Below are 19,088 nucleotides of genomic sequence, written 5' to 3' on the forward strand. Positions count from 1 at the left end.
GACCTAAAATTGCTCTCAATGGCTTTGATTAATATATATTGAACTTTTCAAATCAAACTCAAGTTTCTCTTTTTTTTTTTTTTTTTTCCTTTTTGCGGTATGTGGGCCTCTCACTGTTGTGGCCTCTCCCGTTGCGGAGCACAGGCTCCGGATGCGCAGGCCCAGCGGCCATGGCTCACGGGCCCAGCCGCTCCGTGGCACATGGGATCCTCCCAGACCGGGGCACGAACCCGTATCCCCTGCATCGGCAGGCGGACTCTCAACCACTGCGCCACCAGGGAGGCCCAAGTTTCTCTTTTAAATAGGTTTAAAAGCCCCTGAAATCATGGTTGAGTGCCTTCACACCTCTTCCCTCTCTCCTTGCTTTCCAGAAATCTATGCAACACAAAGATGAGATGAAGGAGGGGGAGAATTTGAGAAGAAACTGGAGGCAGGGATGGGACTGAGTAGCTTAGAACACTGGTCTCCAGGAGGCTGGTGCAGTGGGAGTGGAGAGGTGTGAAGCAAGTCACGAAGGAAAAAGCCAGCCCCGTACGAGTGAGTGATTCCAGGACAAAGCAATTCATGGCTCAAAGGTGACTGCAGAATACTGAGCTTAGGCAACAGGAGCAGTGGTGGCGGCATCAACAGAAATATGCAAACGTGGTCCCTACACTGGGCCATTTATGCCTGTATCTTTTTTTTTTTTTTGCAGTACGCGGGCCTCTCACTGTTGTGGCCTCTCCCGCCGTAGAGCACAGGCTCCGGACGTGCAGGCTCAGCAGCCATGGCTCACGGGCCCAGCCGCTCCGCGGCATGTGGGATCCTCCCAGACCGGGGCACGAACCCGCGTCCCCTGCATCGGCAGGCGGACTCTCAACCACTGCGCCACCAGGGAAGCCCCTTATGCCTGTATCTTAATCATCTCAGAAGTTTCAGGAGGAATTACTATCAAAATCTATCTATCTTCCCATTCTTGGTAAGGAAATAGATTCAAAGGGGTTAGAGATTTGTCCAAAGCTATAGATCTAGCAAGAGGCAGATCCAGGACCCAGACCCAGGTCTAATTTCCAAGCCACTACTCTTAACCACAACTAGAGGATCTAACTTTGATGGGAAAAAACGATGTATTCAGCTATGGATAGGGTGGGTATGAAGATCAAGTGGGGCCCAGCAGGCGGCCGGGAATGAGGACTTGTATGCAAGAGAGAGGTCTGAACAGCGCAGCCACAGGGAAGAAAGAGGTAACTCCATGAGACTGGATGCCATCTTTGCAGGAACGAGTGTTGCCAAGATAGAACCCTTAGGAGCACCCATGGTGGGGATCTGGGGGCAGAAAGAGGAGCCATCCAAGAAGATGGAGGACAGGCCAGGGAAGTAGGGAAAGAACCAGGAGAGGAGAGTCCCACAGGAAGCAGATATTCTTCTGCTTAGGAAGAACCATCAAATCTACAGAGAGATGGCTCCATTCAACAAATATTGATTGAGGGCCTGCCTGGTGTGAGGCCCTGCTCTTAGTCCCAGGAAGACTGCAGTTAGATGTAAATCCCTGCCCTCATGGAGCTTACATTCTAGTGAGGAGAGAGAGAATAAACACTAAGAAGCAAAATGTAAGCAAGAATTGCCTCTTTCGAGTCCTTTCTCACTTGGTGTGGACCTTTCATTCATTCTGCCAGTGGATGTTTATTGAGCATCAGGAAAATGCTAGAGTAGGGGATGGGAGCCTAGGGTTCCTGTCCACAGGAGTGCACAGTGCTGGCAGGGACAGGGAAAGTGGTCAGGGGAGGGGACAGGGTAATACAAGGGGCTTAATGGCTCTATAAGAAAAGGCTGATTTCAATTTTTTTCAGGAGCACATAAAAATAGAGCAGCTCTAATTGTAAGTCAAATGCTATTAGCAGTAGCATAGCATGTAAGACTTGCAGGTATACGGAGAAATGGGTTGTAGGTGCCATACTGCTTTACAGCAGTACTGGGCTTTGTGCCCAGTGCCTGGAACACACTGGGATGCCTCTGATGTCACAGCTGACAGAGACCTCATCAATCACTGGGGCTTCCAGAGTTTTACACAGTGTCCAGAGGGTTCCAAACGACTAACAAACAGTTCAATTGAAGAGCTCGATACATACTGAAGCACTACCCACTTGATTAAGCTAGCAATCCATTTAATAAAATCACTTAACAGCCACCAAAATAAATAAGTTAATGTCATAGCACACTCAAATTTACTTATATTTGATACAGTGTCTGGAACAGGATAGAAAGCCCAGAAATAAACCCACACACCTATGGTCAACTAACCTATGAAAAGGAAGCAAGAATATATAGTGGAGAAAAAGACACTCTCTTCAGTAAGTGGTGCTGGGAAAACTGGACAGCTACATGTAAAAGAATGAAATTAGAACATTCTCTAACACCATACACAAAAATAAACCCAAAATGGATCAAAGACCTAAATGTAAGACCGGACACTATAAAATTCTTAGAGGAAAACACAGGCAGAACACTCTTTGACATAAATCATAAATCATAAATCACAGCAATATCTTTTTGGATCTACCTCCTAGAGTAATGAAAATTTAAAAAAATAAACAAATGAGACCAAATTAAACTTAAAAGCTTCTGCACAGCAAAGGAAACCATGAACAAAATGAAAAGACAACCCACAGAATGGGAGAAAATATTTGCAAACAAAGCAACCGACAAGGGATTAATCTCCAAAATATACAAACGGCTCATGCAACGCTATGTCAAAAAAAACAACCCAATCAAAAAATGAGAAGACCTAAATAGACATTTCTCCAAAGAAGACATACAGATGGCCAAAAAGCACATGAAAAGATCACTCATGTGATCACTAATTGTCAGAGAAATGCAAATCAAAACTACAATGACATTTCACACCAGTCAGAATGGCCATCATCAAAGTTTACGAACAATAAATGCTGAAGAGAGTGTGGAGGAAAGGAAATCCTCCTACATTGTGTTGGTGGGGATGTAAATTGGTACAACCACTATGGAAAACGGTATGGACGTTCCTTAAAAAACTAAAAATAGGGCTACCATATGACCCAGCAATCCCACTCCTGGGCATATATCTGGAGAAAACCATAATTCAAAAAGATATGTGCACCCCAATGTTCATTGCAGCACTATTTACAACAGCTAAGACATGGAAGCAACCTAAATGTCCATCAACAGAGGAATGGATAAAGAAGGTATGGTACATATATACAATGTAATATTACTCAGCCATAAAAAAGAATGAAACTATGCCATTTGCAGCAACATGGATGGACCTAGAGATTTTCATACTAAGTGAAGTCAGAGAATGACAAATATATGATATCACTCATGTGGAATCTAATTTTTTAAAATGATACAGATGAACTTATTTACAAAACAAACAGACTTACAGATATTGAAAACTTATGGTTACCAAAAGGGAAATGTGGGCAGAAGGGATAAATCAGGAGCTTGGGATTAACATACACACACTACTATATGTAAGACAGATAACCAACAAGGACCTGCTGTATAGCACAGGGTACTCTACTCAATATTATGTGATAACCTGTATGAGAAGAGAATCTGAAAAAGAATGAATATATGTATATATATATATAACAATCACCTTGCTGTACACCTGAAATTAACACAACATTGTAAATCAGCTATACTCCAATAAAATTTTAAAAAAATACTTGTTCCAGTGTCTTACATGTAAAATCAGAGTTTTGATTTGGATAATAGGGATACTAGCTATTATTTATTAAGTTCCTAACTACGGTCCAGTTACCATGCTAAATGCGTTATATACATGTTTTCATTTAATCCTCTTCACAACCCTATAAGATTTGATATTGTCATCTTCATTCCCATTTTAAGGATGAAATCACAGAGGTTTAAGAGAGAATGAGTAACTTGCCCAGCAGCTGACTGGGCAGGGAACCACAGCCTGAGCCTTCCCAACTGGACTGCACTGCCAAGTTCTCTGCAGGAGAACAGGGAGCAAGAACAAAACTCATCTGCATAACTGAGGCTTAATTCATTACTTTTCTCGAGCCTGTTTTTAAAATATTCTGGAAAACACTGTGGAATCTTTTTATTAGTTAGATGCAAGTCTGAAGTCCAAGTGAGAACCAGGAATTGTATTAGAACAGACGTGACACAATTTAGCAGCTCTCTATTGAATATTTTAAAACTACAGATGTACCATACCAGGCCTCCAAAGGTATGGTTCAAATCCTGGCTGTGTGGCTTCTAGTGAATCCCTTTATCTCTCTGGGCCTCGATTTTGGTGTCTATAAAACAGGGAGATTAAACTAGATTGGGGGGTTCTAATTTGATTTTGACCACAGAGCTCTTATTCAAGCAAAATCTTACTTGGAATCTAACATAAAACACACTAAAAGCTGAGTTTGTCAGGTTGTTTTTTTTGAGGGGGGACGGTCCCCACAGGCCAGCTCCTTGCTCACCTCCTCACCCCTGGAGACCCCTCCCAGAGCCCTAGCACAGAGCATGCAGTTCCAAAAAGCACAGGTGGAAAACCACTGCCCTGAATCACCTCTCAAGATGCTGTGCTCCTCGCCACCCAGACGTGCACAGCATCTGTCACATAGTAGGCACTTCATAAATATTTGTGAGGAAACGAATGAAATATTACTCTGCCTTTTCGGAAATGTGGAGACGTAGTTTTCATTTCCTCTGCTGATTGACCCAGGTAGTTAAAGTGCTAAGATGGATCCTAGGGGAAACCAAATGTTACATTTATGGAAAAGCTGCTTTTAGATACTAAAGTGGCTTCCAAGTTCAGCATGGCCGTAAGTTAAGGGTCTGTCAGCACTTCCATTATGAAAACCGCTTTGTGGTTTCATAACTTAGCCGTAAAAGTTTGCTTCAGGCTATCCCTCGGCATACAAATCGAAACCTTGCTTTAAGCCAAAATGTGGGAATTAGAAAACAAACAATTTATTGGTTTCAGACATAGTTTTGTACCCGTCTTAACCAAATAAGATTTATTATGTAGGCAATTAGAGTGAACTAAACCACTTGGTTCTTGAAGAATAAAAAAGGAGGAAAATAGCCAAACTATTTATATTTTAAAAGTTGTGCCTGGACATGATCAATCATTCTTTTGGGTCCTATTTTTATCAATTACTTTTTCCCCTGCATTGATGAGACCTGGAGTCTATTTACACATTCTTTTTCCTTCTTTTTTTAAATAAACATTTTCTGTTAATGACATCAGAATGATAAAATAGCCTTGTTTTTACCAAAAAGCAAGCAACATAAATGAGAATAATGTCAAAAAAAAAGCTTAATCCTGCTTTTGGTAAATACTTTGAGAATGGCAAGTGGCTCATTTTAATAAACAAAAATGACATCAGTAATGAATAAAATAGGGAAGGAGATGAGACATTGTTCCTCAATGTTAGAGCTGGTTAGAGCTGAGAAGTCACCTAGTCAACTGACTTAACAGATTGAGAAACAGGCCTCAGCAAAGAGAGACCGGCCTACGCATAGCACAGGGAGATCAGCTCGGTGCTTTGTGACCGACTGGAGGGGTGGGATAGGGAGGGTGGGAGGGAGACGCAGGAGGGAGGGGATATGGGAACATATGTATATGTATAACTGATTAAATTTGTTATAAAGCAAAAAAAATAATAAAAAATAAAGATAAAAAAAAAAGAGAGACCGGCCTAAACACATCCTGCGACTACTAACCTCAAGGATGAGAACCAGGTCTTCTACAGCCCAGTCTGGCGATCAGCTCATCCCTGTTTCCCACCCATGTAACCATTCAAGGCCCGGAGCCTACATTTTTCTGACCTACTAATATCTAACATGACACACACAAATGCCCCTAGTCACATAAAAATACACCTTCCTACGCACAGTGTATGAGGCACTTTGTGACTTTGGTTACCTCAATCACAAGCTATGTACCATCAGTGTCCTTGTTATAAACTTGTTTTCTGTCCTCTTTGGGCCAAGCACAGTTTTGAGCACCTAGAGACAGTGGGTTGGTTACTGGGTCTCGCTGATTTGACTATGGAGAGACCCAGGTACTGGGCTTGTGAGCAGCTTAATAACACATGGCTCAGTCCTCTAGCTCAGAAATGCAACTGAACAAACCAGGTTATAGTTACTGTTTATCTGCTCATGACTGAAGCGGATCATGTATTTCTGAATCTGGTCCAATGCCTGACAACACTCTGTTACAGGACTGGGGAACAGACAGATTTTGTTCAAGGTTTAGAGTCTCCCTCCTCTGTTACTAAAGCACACCATTGAAAATGTCTGCCTGCATGTCTGACTTCTCTTGCAGACTGCACTCTGGGGCAGGAACCCAATCTCATTCCTCTCTCTATCATCACTGTCTGGCACAGGGAAGGTACTCAACAGATATTTGTTGAATGAACAAATGAATGAATAAATGAAGGACCAAATGCATGCATTTGCTGATAGGGTCCATCTCTCTCTGAAGTGGCTTCCCCAGGTCTCTCCTTCTCCACCCCTTGTGCCCTGCACCATCTCCCCACTCTGCAGAAGCCAGTTGGACCCCTCAGCAGCCACGACTTTTCTTTGCAGAAGTACTTTTGGGAGAAAGAATGCAATTCTGGGAATAACAGCCCAGGAAAGTATTTTCTTAAGTCAAAGGGGAATTTGAGTTGGAAAACCAGGAAATTCTTAAATACCTGGGTAGAAGATCACAGTCCACTCCAACCTCTCTGGTTTCCACTTCAGTCTTGGGCTGGGTTTCTATTAAATAGTCCAACCTGCTTTGTAGTTCATTATTCTAGAGATGAGGAAAAAAATACTTTCAGTAAAGCAATTACGTTCCCCCACAGATATGTATGATAAAACTTATATGTATTATCCGGATTTCCCCCTAGACACAGACATCTATCACAATGTATTTATTAAGCGCCTCTTACACAGTAGGAATTGAAGAAATACATTGATTGAATCCTTACAGATAGAGTGCATAGACATACGTATGTGTCCAATTTTACCTAAATGGAAACAAACAAAATATCCTACTCTGTACCATTATTTGCTGCTTTTCCCCACTCAACAATTTGTTGTGACTCTTTCCATGTTTATTAGTTTTCTTTTTATGTTAACAAATTATTTTAATGGATTCATAGCATTCCATTGTATGGATCTACATTATTTATTTAACTAGTCTCTTATTTATGGCATTTAGCTATTTATCACTTTTTTTTGCAATTATAAATAAGGTACAGCTCATGTTTTAATACTCCCTCATTAAACTATAAAATGAGTAAATCTATTAATTTAGTGGGAAACACCTCTGTAACTTAATAATTAGTATTTCATAGGTGTGGAAAATTCAGAATCCCAAACATATAAAGTGGAACAAGTTCCTTGGGATTAAAATTAGCATTCTAAATAGTTTCTTTTCAGGCCAGAGCCAAACATTACATAGGTTGATGATTAGATGCCCAGGAATTGGAAATTTGCCCTGTGGGGAAATGAAGGACAAGGGAGCAAGAGTGTTGAGGGTTTTGAAATGAAAATAGATGAAGTGTTGGACTTCCCTCATGGCACAGTGGTTAAGAATCTGCCTGCCAATGCAGGCGACACGGGTTCGAGCCCTGGTCCGGGAAGGTCCCACATGCCACGGAGCAACTAAGCCCGTGCACCACAACTACTGAGCCTGTGCTCTAGAGCCTGCATGCCACAACTACTGAAGCCCACATGCCTAGAGCCTGTGCTCTGCAACAAGAGAAGCCACCGCAATGAGAAGCCCAGAGAGTAACCCCCGCTCGCCGCAGCTAGAGAAAAGCCCGCATGCAGCAACAAAGACCCAATGCAACCAAAAACTAATTAATTAATTAATTAATTTAAAAAAAATAGATGAAGTGCTGGTGCTTAAAATCCAAAGGCCAAAAAGACACATTTTAAGAAATTCAGAGATTTTTGGATTTTTTTTAAGTTATTCTATATATTTTCTGTAATACTAGACTAAATTTTCATGAGGCAGTGACCGTAACTGTCTTTCTGGCTGTATCATCAGAGCATGCATGGTATGTAGGAGATGCAAGATAAATATTTATTGAATAAATGTATATATGCTTTTAAAATGAGCATTTGCATAACTAGAAACAAATCAAGCATTTGTCTTTTTAATTTGGAGCTGAAGCTAAGGCATTGTATTCTAAGACACTAGACAACACATGAAAGTTGAAAAGTTCTTTGGAAACAGAAGCTCATTTGTTTTGAAAGAGCTCCTGCTCTGAATGTCTGATACCAAGGTGCAAAGCAGCAGCTCTGGTACAAACTCATGTTCTGCAGGATGTAAAGGTCCAGGAATCCCTTTCGATAAATGGGAAACAGTATAAAGGAAGAATGCATTCCAGGTTCCCTAGCAGCTGACAAGCCATGACAGATCTATGGGCTCTGCATCTATCACCTGGTGCTCAGTATGGGAGAATGGTGCTGGCTAACTGCCAGGGGTTCATCACCATTTACACACACACACACACACACCTTCACCGAAAATATTTGAACTCTTTCATTCATATGGAAAGAGAAAGGCAGAAGAGGCCTGCCCATTAACAAGCTTCAGCAATCCTACTGTTTTATCCTTTCTTAAGATAGACTTTAATCATGAGGATTTCTTAAAATGCTGGGCTGAGTTCCTATAGTTAGGGGGCATAAAAGACAAGGTTAGCAAGCGTGCCCCAACTGGTATACAGTGAATAGTGGACTGGTAGCCCCAATTCCTTTGTTCTATTCCAGAGGAACTTTGTGTATGCATCAGCTATCCACTGAAGCACTGATACAAAAACTTATACTCTTAAAAATGTAATACTATCAGTTAAAACAAAAAAACCCTGAGTATGTATCAGGTAGTATGTAAAATCAGGTAGGGGGAGGATGTTGGCAGTTAAAGAAATAGGTCATGATTTGCAACCTTTGAGGAGCTCAGTCTTTTGCAGGTAGAGACACCTAAGCAGAAAATCACAGAACAAAGTCACAAGTCCCATTCCAGAGGGACCTAGAGAATATTATGGGGTGATTCAGAGGGGATGCCTAACTCAAAATGGGGAAAAGGACTGAATTGTCTGTGAAGATTTCCTGGAATTATGCAAGGGGAAGAGAGTAAGGGAAACAGAAGGGATAAGTATTCCAGAATTATGGAAACATACCAGATTGAGAACAGGCACCTGACTGCAGTATACAGGAGGGCAGGAGTTGGTTATAAAGGACTATGTATGCCATTACCAAGACTCTACACCCAATCCTATAAGACCAAGGTCAAGATTTTATTTCAAACACTTGGGCTCTTAGTGGAAATTATATTGGAAGGAAATAAAACTATAGGCAAGGAAGATCAATCAAGGAGGTCATTGCAATTTTCCAGGTAGAGTGAGAAATGTACTTCTAGTATATAGGAGTAAGCACTTAATGAATAGATCCTCCTTCAAAGAACAGCTGTCAACCTTGGACAAAAGATAACTGCTGAGGTCTTTAAAGACTCAACAAGGATGGGCAAGTTTTAGAGGGGAGGTAAAGCTTGGAGCAAATGACAAGCACTGAATGGGTTCTCTGTGATTCATTTGTTTTTGTTTGCAGCTTTGCCCGAGGGCAGTACAGTCATGGTGCTGGCAGCACAGACACAGTAAAGACTCAATGGAAAAATCATCTTTCTGGTAGAAAACCAGTCGGAGTCTACGGGATAGAAGAATAACCAGGGTTACCAAGAGTAAGGGGGAAGCCAAAAAGGAAGGGTCAGAGAAGACTGAAATTCTGAATTCTTTATATAAACTCAGTTCGAGTCCCTGGCAGACCCCTGAACCACGTATGTGTGGGGCAAAGTAAAAGAAGTATGCAGCCAAGGCTTAAAGAACTGACCTGAGATCTAAGCCATCACCCACTACATTATGGCAGGGTGCAATTGAGTCTAACCAGATTCTTTACCTTTTAAAACAATTACAAGCCTATTTTCCTTTACATCACTGATGAAGGAGTAAAAAAAAAAAAAAAAAAAAAAAAGGGCTTCCCTGGTGGCGCAGTGGTTGAGAGTCCGCCTGCCGATGCAGGGGACACGGGTTCGTGCCCCCGCCTGGGAAGATCCCACATGCCGCGGAGTGGCTGGGTCCGTGAGCCATGGCCGCTGAGCCTGCGCGTCCGGAGCCTGTGCTCCACAACGGGAGAGGCCACAACAGTGAGAGGCCCGCGTACCGCAAAAAAAAAAAAAAAAAAAACCAGAAAGAAATAGAAAACAAATGGTAACTTTAGAACAGAAAAACACAATGCCTGAAATTTAAAAATCACTAGATTGACTTAAGAAAAGAATGGATATGACAAAGGAAGGAGTCAGTAGTAAACTTGAGGACACAGGGACACATTAATAGAAATCAATCAAAATAAGATAAAGAAAATGTTGAAAATAATAAATGGAACTTCATGGAACTGTGGGACAATTTCTAAAAGCCTAAAATAGAGATGCTGGAATCACAGAAGGAAAGAAGGGAGAAACTTGAGAAAAAAATATTCAAAGAAATAATGGCTAGGAAAAAAAAAGAAAAGCACTTATATCTCCAGATTCTTGGTGGGGGTGGGGGAGAAAAGAAATAATGGCTGAAATTTTCCCATATTTGGTGAAATACATAAGTATACAAATTCAAGAATCTCAACAAACCCAGACAGAATAAACTCAAAGAGAAGCATACCTTGGCAAATCAGAGTCAAACTACCGAAAAACACAAAGAAAAACCTTGAAAGCCATCCTGTTACATATAGGGGAACGATAATTTGAATTACCAAAAGTTGCTCATCAAAAACTACGAAAGCCAGAAGGGAGTGAGTACTAAAAGAAACTGTCAACCTAGAACTCAATATATTTCAGTAATGAAGGTGAACTAGAGGCCTTACTTTCAAATAAGAAAAACTAAGTGAATTTGTCCCCAGCTGGCCTGCTCTATACAAAATGCTAAATAAAAGTTCTTCGGGCTGAAGAGAGATGATACTAGAAAGAAACTCAGATTTTCAGAAACGAGTAAAGGACATCAGAAATAAATACTATATGAGTAAACATAAAAGATGATTATTTTCTCTTAATTTCTCTAAAATACCTATGACTGTTAAAAACTGTAACAATGTACTGTGGGTTTAGAGTATATATAAGATACAATACATGAGATAACTCTAACAGCAGAGGAAGGGGTAGATGGACCTTATCATTGCAAGACTTCTACATTTTTCATGAAAAGGTACAATATTACCTCTAAGTGGACTGTGAACACATAATGAAGTATATTGTAATACCTAGAGCAACCACTAAAATATTAAAGACACAGCAAATGCCAATAGATAAATTAAAATGGAATTCTAAAAAATACTGGAATAATCCAGAAGAATGCAAGAGAGGGCAACAAGACAGACAAAACAAACCAGAGGGACTAAATAGAAAACAAATAATAGGGACTTCCCTTGTGGCACAGTGGTTAAGAATCCACCTGCCAATGCAGGGGACATGGGTTCAAGCCCTGGTCCGGGAAGATCCCACATGCAGCAGAGCAACTAAGCCTGTGCGCCACAACTACTGAGCCTGCGCTCTAGAGCCTGTGAGCCACAACTACTGAAGCTTGTGCGCCTAGAGCCCGTGCTCCACAACAAGAGAAGCCATCGCAATGAGAAGCTCATGCACCGCAACAAAGAGTAGCCCCCACTCACCGCAACTAGAGAAAGCCCGTGCACAGCAACAAAGACCCAATGCAGCCAAAAATAAAATAATAAAACGAAATAAAATAAAAAGTAATAAAATAATAATAATAAAATGGCAGACCTAAATAAATCGAGCCATATCAATAATTGTCAATGGACAGTATACTTCATATAAGACAGAATATCAGAATATATAAAAAAACCAAGACCTAACTATATTGTCGATAGGAGATGTATTGAATATTTAACCTTAAATAGAGAGACACAGATGAGTTAAAAATAAGTGGATGGAAAAAGATATACCATACAAACAGTAAACATAAGAGGGCAGAAAGGGTAATATTAATATCAGATGAAATAGACTTCAAGACAAATATTAACAAAGGTAGTGACCACCATTTCATAATAATGAGATCAATTCATCTCCAAAACACAACAATCAAAAATTATGTACCTAATAACAAAGCTTCAGAATATATGAAGTAAAAAAATAACAAAATTAAAGAAAGAGACAGCCTAAAGCCATAGCAAGGGATTTTAACACCCCTCTCTCAGCAATAGAGAGAACAATTATACAAAAACCAGTAAAATCATAAATAATTTAAACAATATTATCAACGACCTAAATCTTATTGGTATTTATAGAACACACAAAAAGAGCAGACTTTTTTTTTCTTTCTTTTTTTTTTTTTACAATATTCAACCAAGAGAAACCATATGCTGAGCCATAAAACAATTCTCAATAAATTTAACAGAATGAAAACCATACAAAGTATGTTCTAAGACCATGACAAATTAGAAATCAAAAACAATAAGATACCGAAGAACACCTCAAATATTTGGAAGTTAAACAACACACTTTTAAATAATCCGTAAGTCAAAGAAGAATCTCAAAGGAAATTAGAAAACATTTTGATATGCTGAATACAGCATATCACAACTTGTAGGTTGCAGCTGAAGCAGAGCTCAGAGGGACAGTTAGAGCTTTAAAGGCTTATATTTAAAAAGAAAGGACTAAAATCAATGACCTAAGGTCTACCTCAAGAAGCTAGAAAAAGAAGAGCAAAGTAATACCAAAATAATTAGAAGGCAGGGAATATAAATATCAGAGCAAAACTCAATAAAACAGAAAACAGATAATAGAGAATATCAACAAAGCCAAAAGCTATTTTAATTTTTTTAAAAACAACAAATTGATAACACTCTAGCTAGACTGATCAAAGAAGGGGGAAAGGGGACAAATGATCGATATCAGAAATTAAGGAGACATTAAAAGGAAACAGTTGGATAGCTATGGTGAAAAAAAGAATATCCTTACTTCACACAAAACACAAAAATTAACTCCAAATGGATCTTAGATCTAAATTGAAAAGCAAAAATTAAACAATTTTTAGAGGAAATCATAGGAGAAAGTCTGACCAAAGATTTCTTAGGACACAAAAAACAGAAACCATACAGAAAAAAACTGATAAATTGAACTTTATCAAAAATAAAAACAAAAAACAAAAATTTCTCCAAAAGATGTCATTAAGAAAATGAAAAAGCAGGTCATGAAATGGGAGAAAATATTCACAGTACATATATCTGACAAAGAACTGGTATCCAGAATACATAAAGAACTCTTAGCAACTCAGTAAATAAGAAAAGTAAAAACTTAGTAAAATAATGGGCCAAAGATTTGAACAGACACTTCAAAAAAGAATATATACAAATTGCCAATAAGCATTTAAAACATGCTCAGCATCGCTAGTGACCATGGAAATGCAAATAAAAACCACAATGAGATACCACCACACACCCTCTAGAATGGCTACATTAAAAAGACTGACAGTACTAAGTCAGGATGAGGCTGTGGAGAAACTGGAACATTCCACCTGCTGGTGGGAAGGTAAAAGATATGACTCCTTTGATAAACTGACAGTTTCTTAAAAAGTTAAGCCTATATCTACCACACATCCCAGCCATTCCATCACTAGGAATTTACCTAACAGGAATAAACCATATGCCCACATGATGACTTGTAATGTTCACAGCAGCTTTATTCACAGTAGCCCCAAACTGGAAACAACCCAAGTGTATATCAACAGGAGAATGGAGAAATAAACTGTGGAATCTTAATACAATAAAAAATATTCTGCCACAAAAAAGAATGCATATAACATGGATATATCTCAAATCCTTATGCTGAGTGAAAGAAGCTAGCTAGACACAAAAGAACACACAACTATATGATTCCATTTATACAAAATGCAAGCAAGTCCAAAAAATATCCCTGGTTGCTTGGGGGTGAATGGAGAGATGGACTGCAAAAGGGAAACAGAGAGAGGTCTTTGGGGAATGATGGATATGTTCTATATCTTGACTGCAGTGGTGGTTTCACAGGTATATACAACTGTCAAAATTCATTATATACTTTTTTAAAATTTAGGTTTAATTGACATATAACATTATATTAGTTTCACCTGTACAACATAACGACTTGGTATCTACACACTGCAAAATGATCACCACAGTATGTCTAGTTAACATTTGTCACCATACGCTTTAAAAAGATGCAGCTTTATTTACATAAATTAATACAAGGTTGACAAGACAGAAAAAAAGATGATGAGAGCCTGAATATGGGCACGAGGAGAAAATTAGAGAGGGATGACAGAAGTACTTTAAAAAAGGACAGGTCTTGATACAGGAAAGCAAGGACAGTCCGCTCTGAGTCCTGCCGACTGTGACCAAAGAGCAGCCTCAACTGGCCGCCTGGCCCGTGCTGGGGAAGAGATTGCTTCCAGGACCGAGAATCAGGTTCCAGGGTTTTCCTTTCAAATACCACCACCTTGTGTTGAGCTGTGAAATACAGACCACCCGGGGGCTTGGGAGGCTGTGCGCCTTCCCGAAAAGAAGGACCTGGTATGGCACCTCTTGGCATTTTGGGGAAATTATGTCAAATGAATGGCAGCCGCCTCCTCCCCCAGCTCCCTCAGGCCCAGGGGAGGGAGCAGCCAGGGCTGTAACACATGCACTAAACAAGAATGCATGTCCAGTAAAACTCGTACATGGTGCCTGGTGCTGCCGCCCTAGCATTGCACAGGAAATTCATAATTGACCCAGGAATGCACAGCAGACACATTGAGAGGTTTATGTGCCACACAACACACGTTAAATGCAGGATGGACAAAACCAAGACATTTGTCTCCTTTCCTCTGACTTTGGAGTTGAGCTGTAAGTTGAGGATTTTCAGCAGAGAAAAATGAAATGGAATCTGTTCAGATTTAGAAAGCTGATCAACCTTATGAAGATAGACACTGATAATTTTATTTTAATATAATTTTCTATATTGGAAATAGGGGATGGGATAGTTCTTCTTCAAGAGATGAGTGAATAGAAAGTTATTTGGAAAAAAATAGAATGGGCATATTTTCACATCAGACAGATTTTTGAATCAGTTGATGAAAACGTAGTCTGATGGGGCCAGGCTAGCGCAAACTTCTAGGGATCTGATGGGGGTGGGAGTAGCAAAATAGAATGAGTTTTAGCATTGGTTAGTACAAATGATGAATTCAGGGACCAAAATCATCTACATTCTCTATTTAAAAGGAGGAGGAGGACGAGAAGGACAAAGAGGAAATACATATCATTAACAATAAAAGGAGTTTCTGGGACCTAGCCATTGAAGAAACAGTAAAGACATGGCATTTACTGTGAGCCATGTACTTTTCTAATCACTTGGTGTTAACTAATTTAGTCTTCATAACAACTCTGTGGAGAGGACTCCCTTAGCAAGCTAAGGCACAGAGCAGTTAAGTAACTTGTGCCAGACCACGTAACTAGTAAGTGACGGAGCTGACATTGGAACTCAGGCAGTCTAGCTCCAGAGTCTGCAGTTAGGCCCGTAACAGAGGGTAGCTACTTAATAAGATGGGATATAGGAGGTTACCAGCTCTGTCCACCAAAACTTTTCAAAGATACCTGAAACACCACCGCTGGCATCATTATGGTTTAAGGCAGGGGATGGAATGTCAAGGTATAAAAAGTCCTGGTGTTAGAATAGGTCAACATAATAGAAATTCTTAGTGGCCAACAGAACCCTGTATTGTAAAACAAAACAATTAGATAAATTTGGAAAATGTCAGTTCTACCTCATGATCGTAAAAAGAAACATTTTCCCCAGTTCCGTCAGTACTAAAATGGGCCTTAAACAACAAGGTTGTATTGTATAGCACAGGAAACTATATTCAATATTCTGTGATAAGCCATAATGGAAAAGAATATGAAGAAGAATGTATATATATGTATAACTGAGTCACTTCACTGTACAGCAGTAATTAACACAAAATTGTAATTCAACTATACTTCAGTAAAAAATAAATTAACAAAACAAAACAAATAAAATGGGCCTAACAGTAGGCACAGCACTTTAGCCTACTACCAACACTCATGCCCAGAAAGCCTGCCGTACACCTCTCCACTAAAACAGCCCAGGGCTTCTTGGAGACAAGCCAATATCGTATCTAGGGACAGGACAAAAACGAGGACAGTCTGAAACGCCTGTTGTTGCCATACAGCAAGAATGACTCCACAAGCATCGGGAACCCTGCTACATGGGCGAGGAAGGTAATGCAGAACTCTCCGCAGCTGAGCTGTGATAGTCTGAGCATCAAAACTAGGAGGAGGGGGCTTCCCTGGTGGCACAGTAGTTAAGAGTTCACCTGCTGATGCAGGGGACACGGGTTCGTGCCCCGGTCCGGGAGGATCCCATATGCCACGGAGCGGCTGGGCCCGTGAGCCATGGCCGCTGAGCCTGCGCATCCGGAGCCTGTGCTCTGCAACGGGAGAGGCCACAACAGTGAGAGGCCCGTGTACCGCAAAAAAAAAAAAAAAAAAAAAACCTAGGAGGAGAAGGAAAAAATTATTGTGGGAGCAAGGTGAGTCTGAGAAATGCCTTGTGTTCATGATGTCACTCAAAAGGAAAGTTAATATAAAGTGTAGAGAAAGATAGTTTTAATAGCGAAGAAAGATGACAATATGTTACAACTTGTCATCAACTTTTAAAACTAGGAAGCAATCATATATAAGATGATGTAGTTTCTTTTATAGAGTGTTAATTACATGTTTGTTTAAAAGATTTCTGTGTTGAGTAGTAAAGAATAACAAAAGGAACTTTACGTCAGGTCATCCCAGGACTTGAGGGCCCTTGGAAGGGCTGCTTGGCATTGGTGGTCATACAACAAGCAGGTGGAAAGAGGGGCGGAGATTCACTGGCATCAGTGGTCACACACAGTTAGCAAGGAGTCAGTCAGCAGTGTGTTTGTAACATCATAAACTACTCACACAGCCTGAAGAGGAAAACCAAGTACTCAAACTCAGCGTCATCTCCTAGGAGGTGAAATCTCTACCTAGTCTGACAAAGAATGGTAAAATATTAATAAGAAATGCATACTTTTTAATAGTGCTAAAGATAGGTCAATTCATCCCAATGATAAGGGGTCCTGAGTTTGAATCACCTGGAAGCTACCTAGTCCTATATTGTAAAGCAAGAATTGTGTCCGTCCAAGAATTGGCATCCTCTAGCCTTAGCTATTTGGAGAAGGTATTCCATGTCCTTTGGATCTAAAAGATCACTGCACTTGTCTGGAAAGTGTCAAAATGATGTTAACTAAGGGAAATTGCCTTCGGAAGACACTAAAAACCAAGAACACAAACAATGAAGAAATAAATTAAACCCAAGATACTTAATATTTTAGAATAAGTTAAAGTGTAAATGTATTATCAAATCTTGACATTTTGTCTATTTTTTTGTGTGTGTGTTTTTTTTTGCGGTACGCGGGCCTCCCACTGTTGTGGCCTCTCCCGTTGCGGAGCACAGGCTCCGAACGTGCAGGCTCAGCGGCCATGGCTCACGGGCCCAGCCACTCCGCGGCATGTGGGATCCTCCCGGACCGGGGCACGAACCCGTGTCCCCTGCATCGGCAGGTGGACTCTCAACCATTGCGCCACCAGGGAAGCCCTTGTCTATGTTTTATCTGCTGTTTAAGATGGATGATCAAAAGGAATTAGTCCTTCTAAATTTGTAGTAGAATTTAAATAGTTTAATCAACCAAATTTATAATCAATGTTTAAATGCTCAAGGAATGATGGTTTTCAAACCATTTTTGAATGGCTTATTGGATATACATAGGAGACACAGCCAGACGCACCCATATGCTCTGGACACTCACCATTTCCTGGCATGCCACTTGTGACTCTTTCCCTGGGGCTTCCTCTGCCCCCTGGAGCCCAGTTGGCTCTGCCCAGGGCAGGCCAGAATTGCCACACACCCCAGGAGCCGCTCTCACCAGCTACTGATGGGAGTTAATGGATAAATGCCCTAGCTTTCTGACCTTTTGGTCAGGGTAACTCAGAGGCCAGTGCACATCATCTTCCAGAGATGCCCAGGGCAAGGGAGCAGCAGCTGTCCACAGTGGTAACCTCTGTAAGACACCCATTATTGGCAGAGTACCCCTTGGACATTTCCTAATCTCCCAGGAGGCCTGAGTAGCACAGCCAGGGGAAGGGGAGAGGGGTGGGCACTGTCTTGGGTAACCTGCTGCCTCTTCTGTTGGCGTCTCTTTCCTCCCTCCTGGAACCAGACTCTCTGGGGACCCATGACTTTCACCGGGACACTCTCTCTGACTCTCACTGGGAAAGTATGATTCCTCCCACAGGGAGCTGTGATTTCAGAGAGCAATCTTAGAAACAGAGATGTCCATTCATAAAGCTGGAGGTGGACTCAGTGATTGCAGAGGGGAAAACACTGGGACAAGACAAGTGTCCACTTACTCAGCTGTCAGGACACTGAGATTTCTGGGCTTTGAGTCTGCTACCAGGTCCCCATGGGCCACGAGGGACTTCTGCTTATGACTTTTATAGGCAGCCCCCCCACCACACAGAGTAAATAATGACACTGCTCCCCATCCCTACAAACATGGTGGTTACGAGCTCAGGCTTACCCATTTCTAACAGTCACCTTGGGCAGATTCCTTAACATCCCTGAATCTCAGTTTCTCCAGCTACAAAATGGAGGAAACATAATCTAACTCATAGGACATCGCTCTTAATAAAGAGAGAAAATGATGGAGTGCTTAGGCATGTCAGGCACTTTGTACGCACTCTCATCACAGGGACACACACGTAGGTACAGTTATCATCCTCAATTTCTAATTCTAAGAAACTTACCTAGGGTCAGCCAGCTAATAAGCAGATCTAGCATTCAAATGTGGGCAAGTCTGATTCCACTCTTAACCTCTAGGTTATACAAAAGATATGGAAAGTAGAAGTGCCCAACACACACTAGGAGCTTAATTACTGTCATTGCTTTCCTGTCTTCTTCTTTTATTATTCTCTCCTGGGCTGTCTCTCACTGGGGAGGGACT

General features: G+C 40.8%; 1 protein-coding gene and 1 long non-coding RNA gene across 4 annotated transcripts in view; one reads left to right on the forward strand and one right to left on the reverse strand.

The window, feature by feature from the left end:
* LOC132488730 (uncharacterized) overlaps positions 1–3,656 on the forward strand; it is a 40,142-nt gene extending 36,486 nt beyond the window's left edge. For both annotated transcript variants that reach the window (XR_009531803.1, XR_009531804.1), the window contains exons 2-3: positions 372–575; positions 695–3,656. This is a non-coding gene — a long non-coding RNA (uncharacterized LOC132488730). The remainder of the gene's footprint in view (positions 1–371; positions 576–694) is intronic.
* Positions 1–19,088, reverse strand: part of MYZAP (myocardial zonula adherens protein) — a 140,914-nt gene that overhangs the window by 50,249 nt on the left and 71,577 nt on the right. For both annotated transcript variants that reach the window (XM_060097285.1, XM_060097286.1), the window contains exon 12: positions 6,681–6,781. In XM_060097285.1, the coding sequence (XP_059953268.1) occupies positions 6,681–6,781 (101 nt within the window). The remainder of the gene's footprint in view (positions 1–6,680; positions 6,782–19,088) is intronic.

Source organism: Mesoplodon densirostris, chromosome 4 (assembly GCF_025265405.1).
Source record: "Mesoplodon densirostris isolate mMesDen1 chromosome 4, mMesDen1 primary haplotype, whole genome shotgun sequence".
NCBI classification, from domain to species: domain Eukaryota; kingdom Metazoa; phylum Chordata; class Mammalia; order Artiodactyla; family Ziphiidae; genus Mesoplodon; species Mesoplodon densirostris.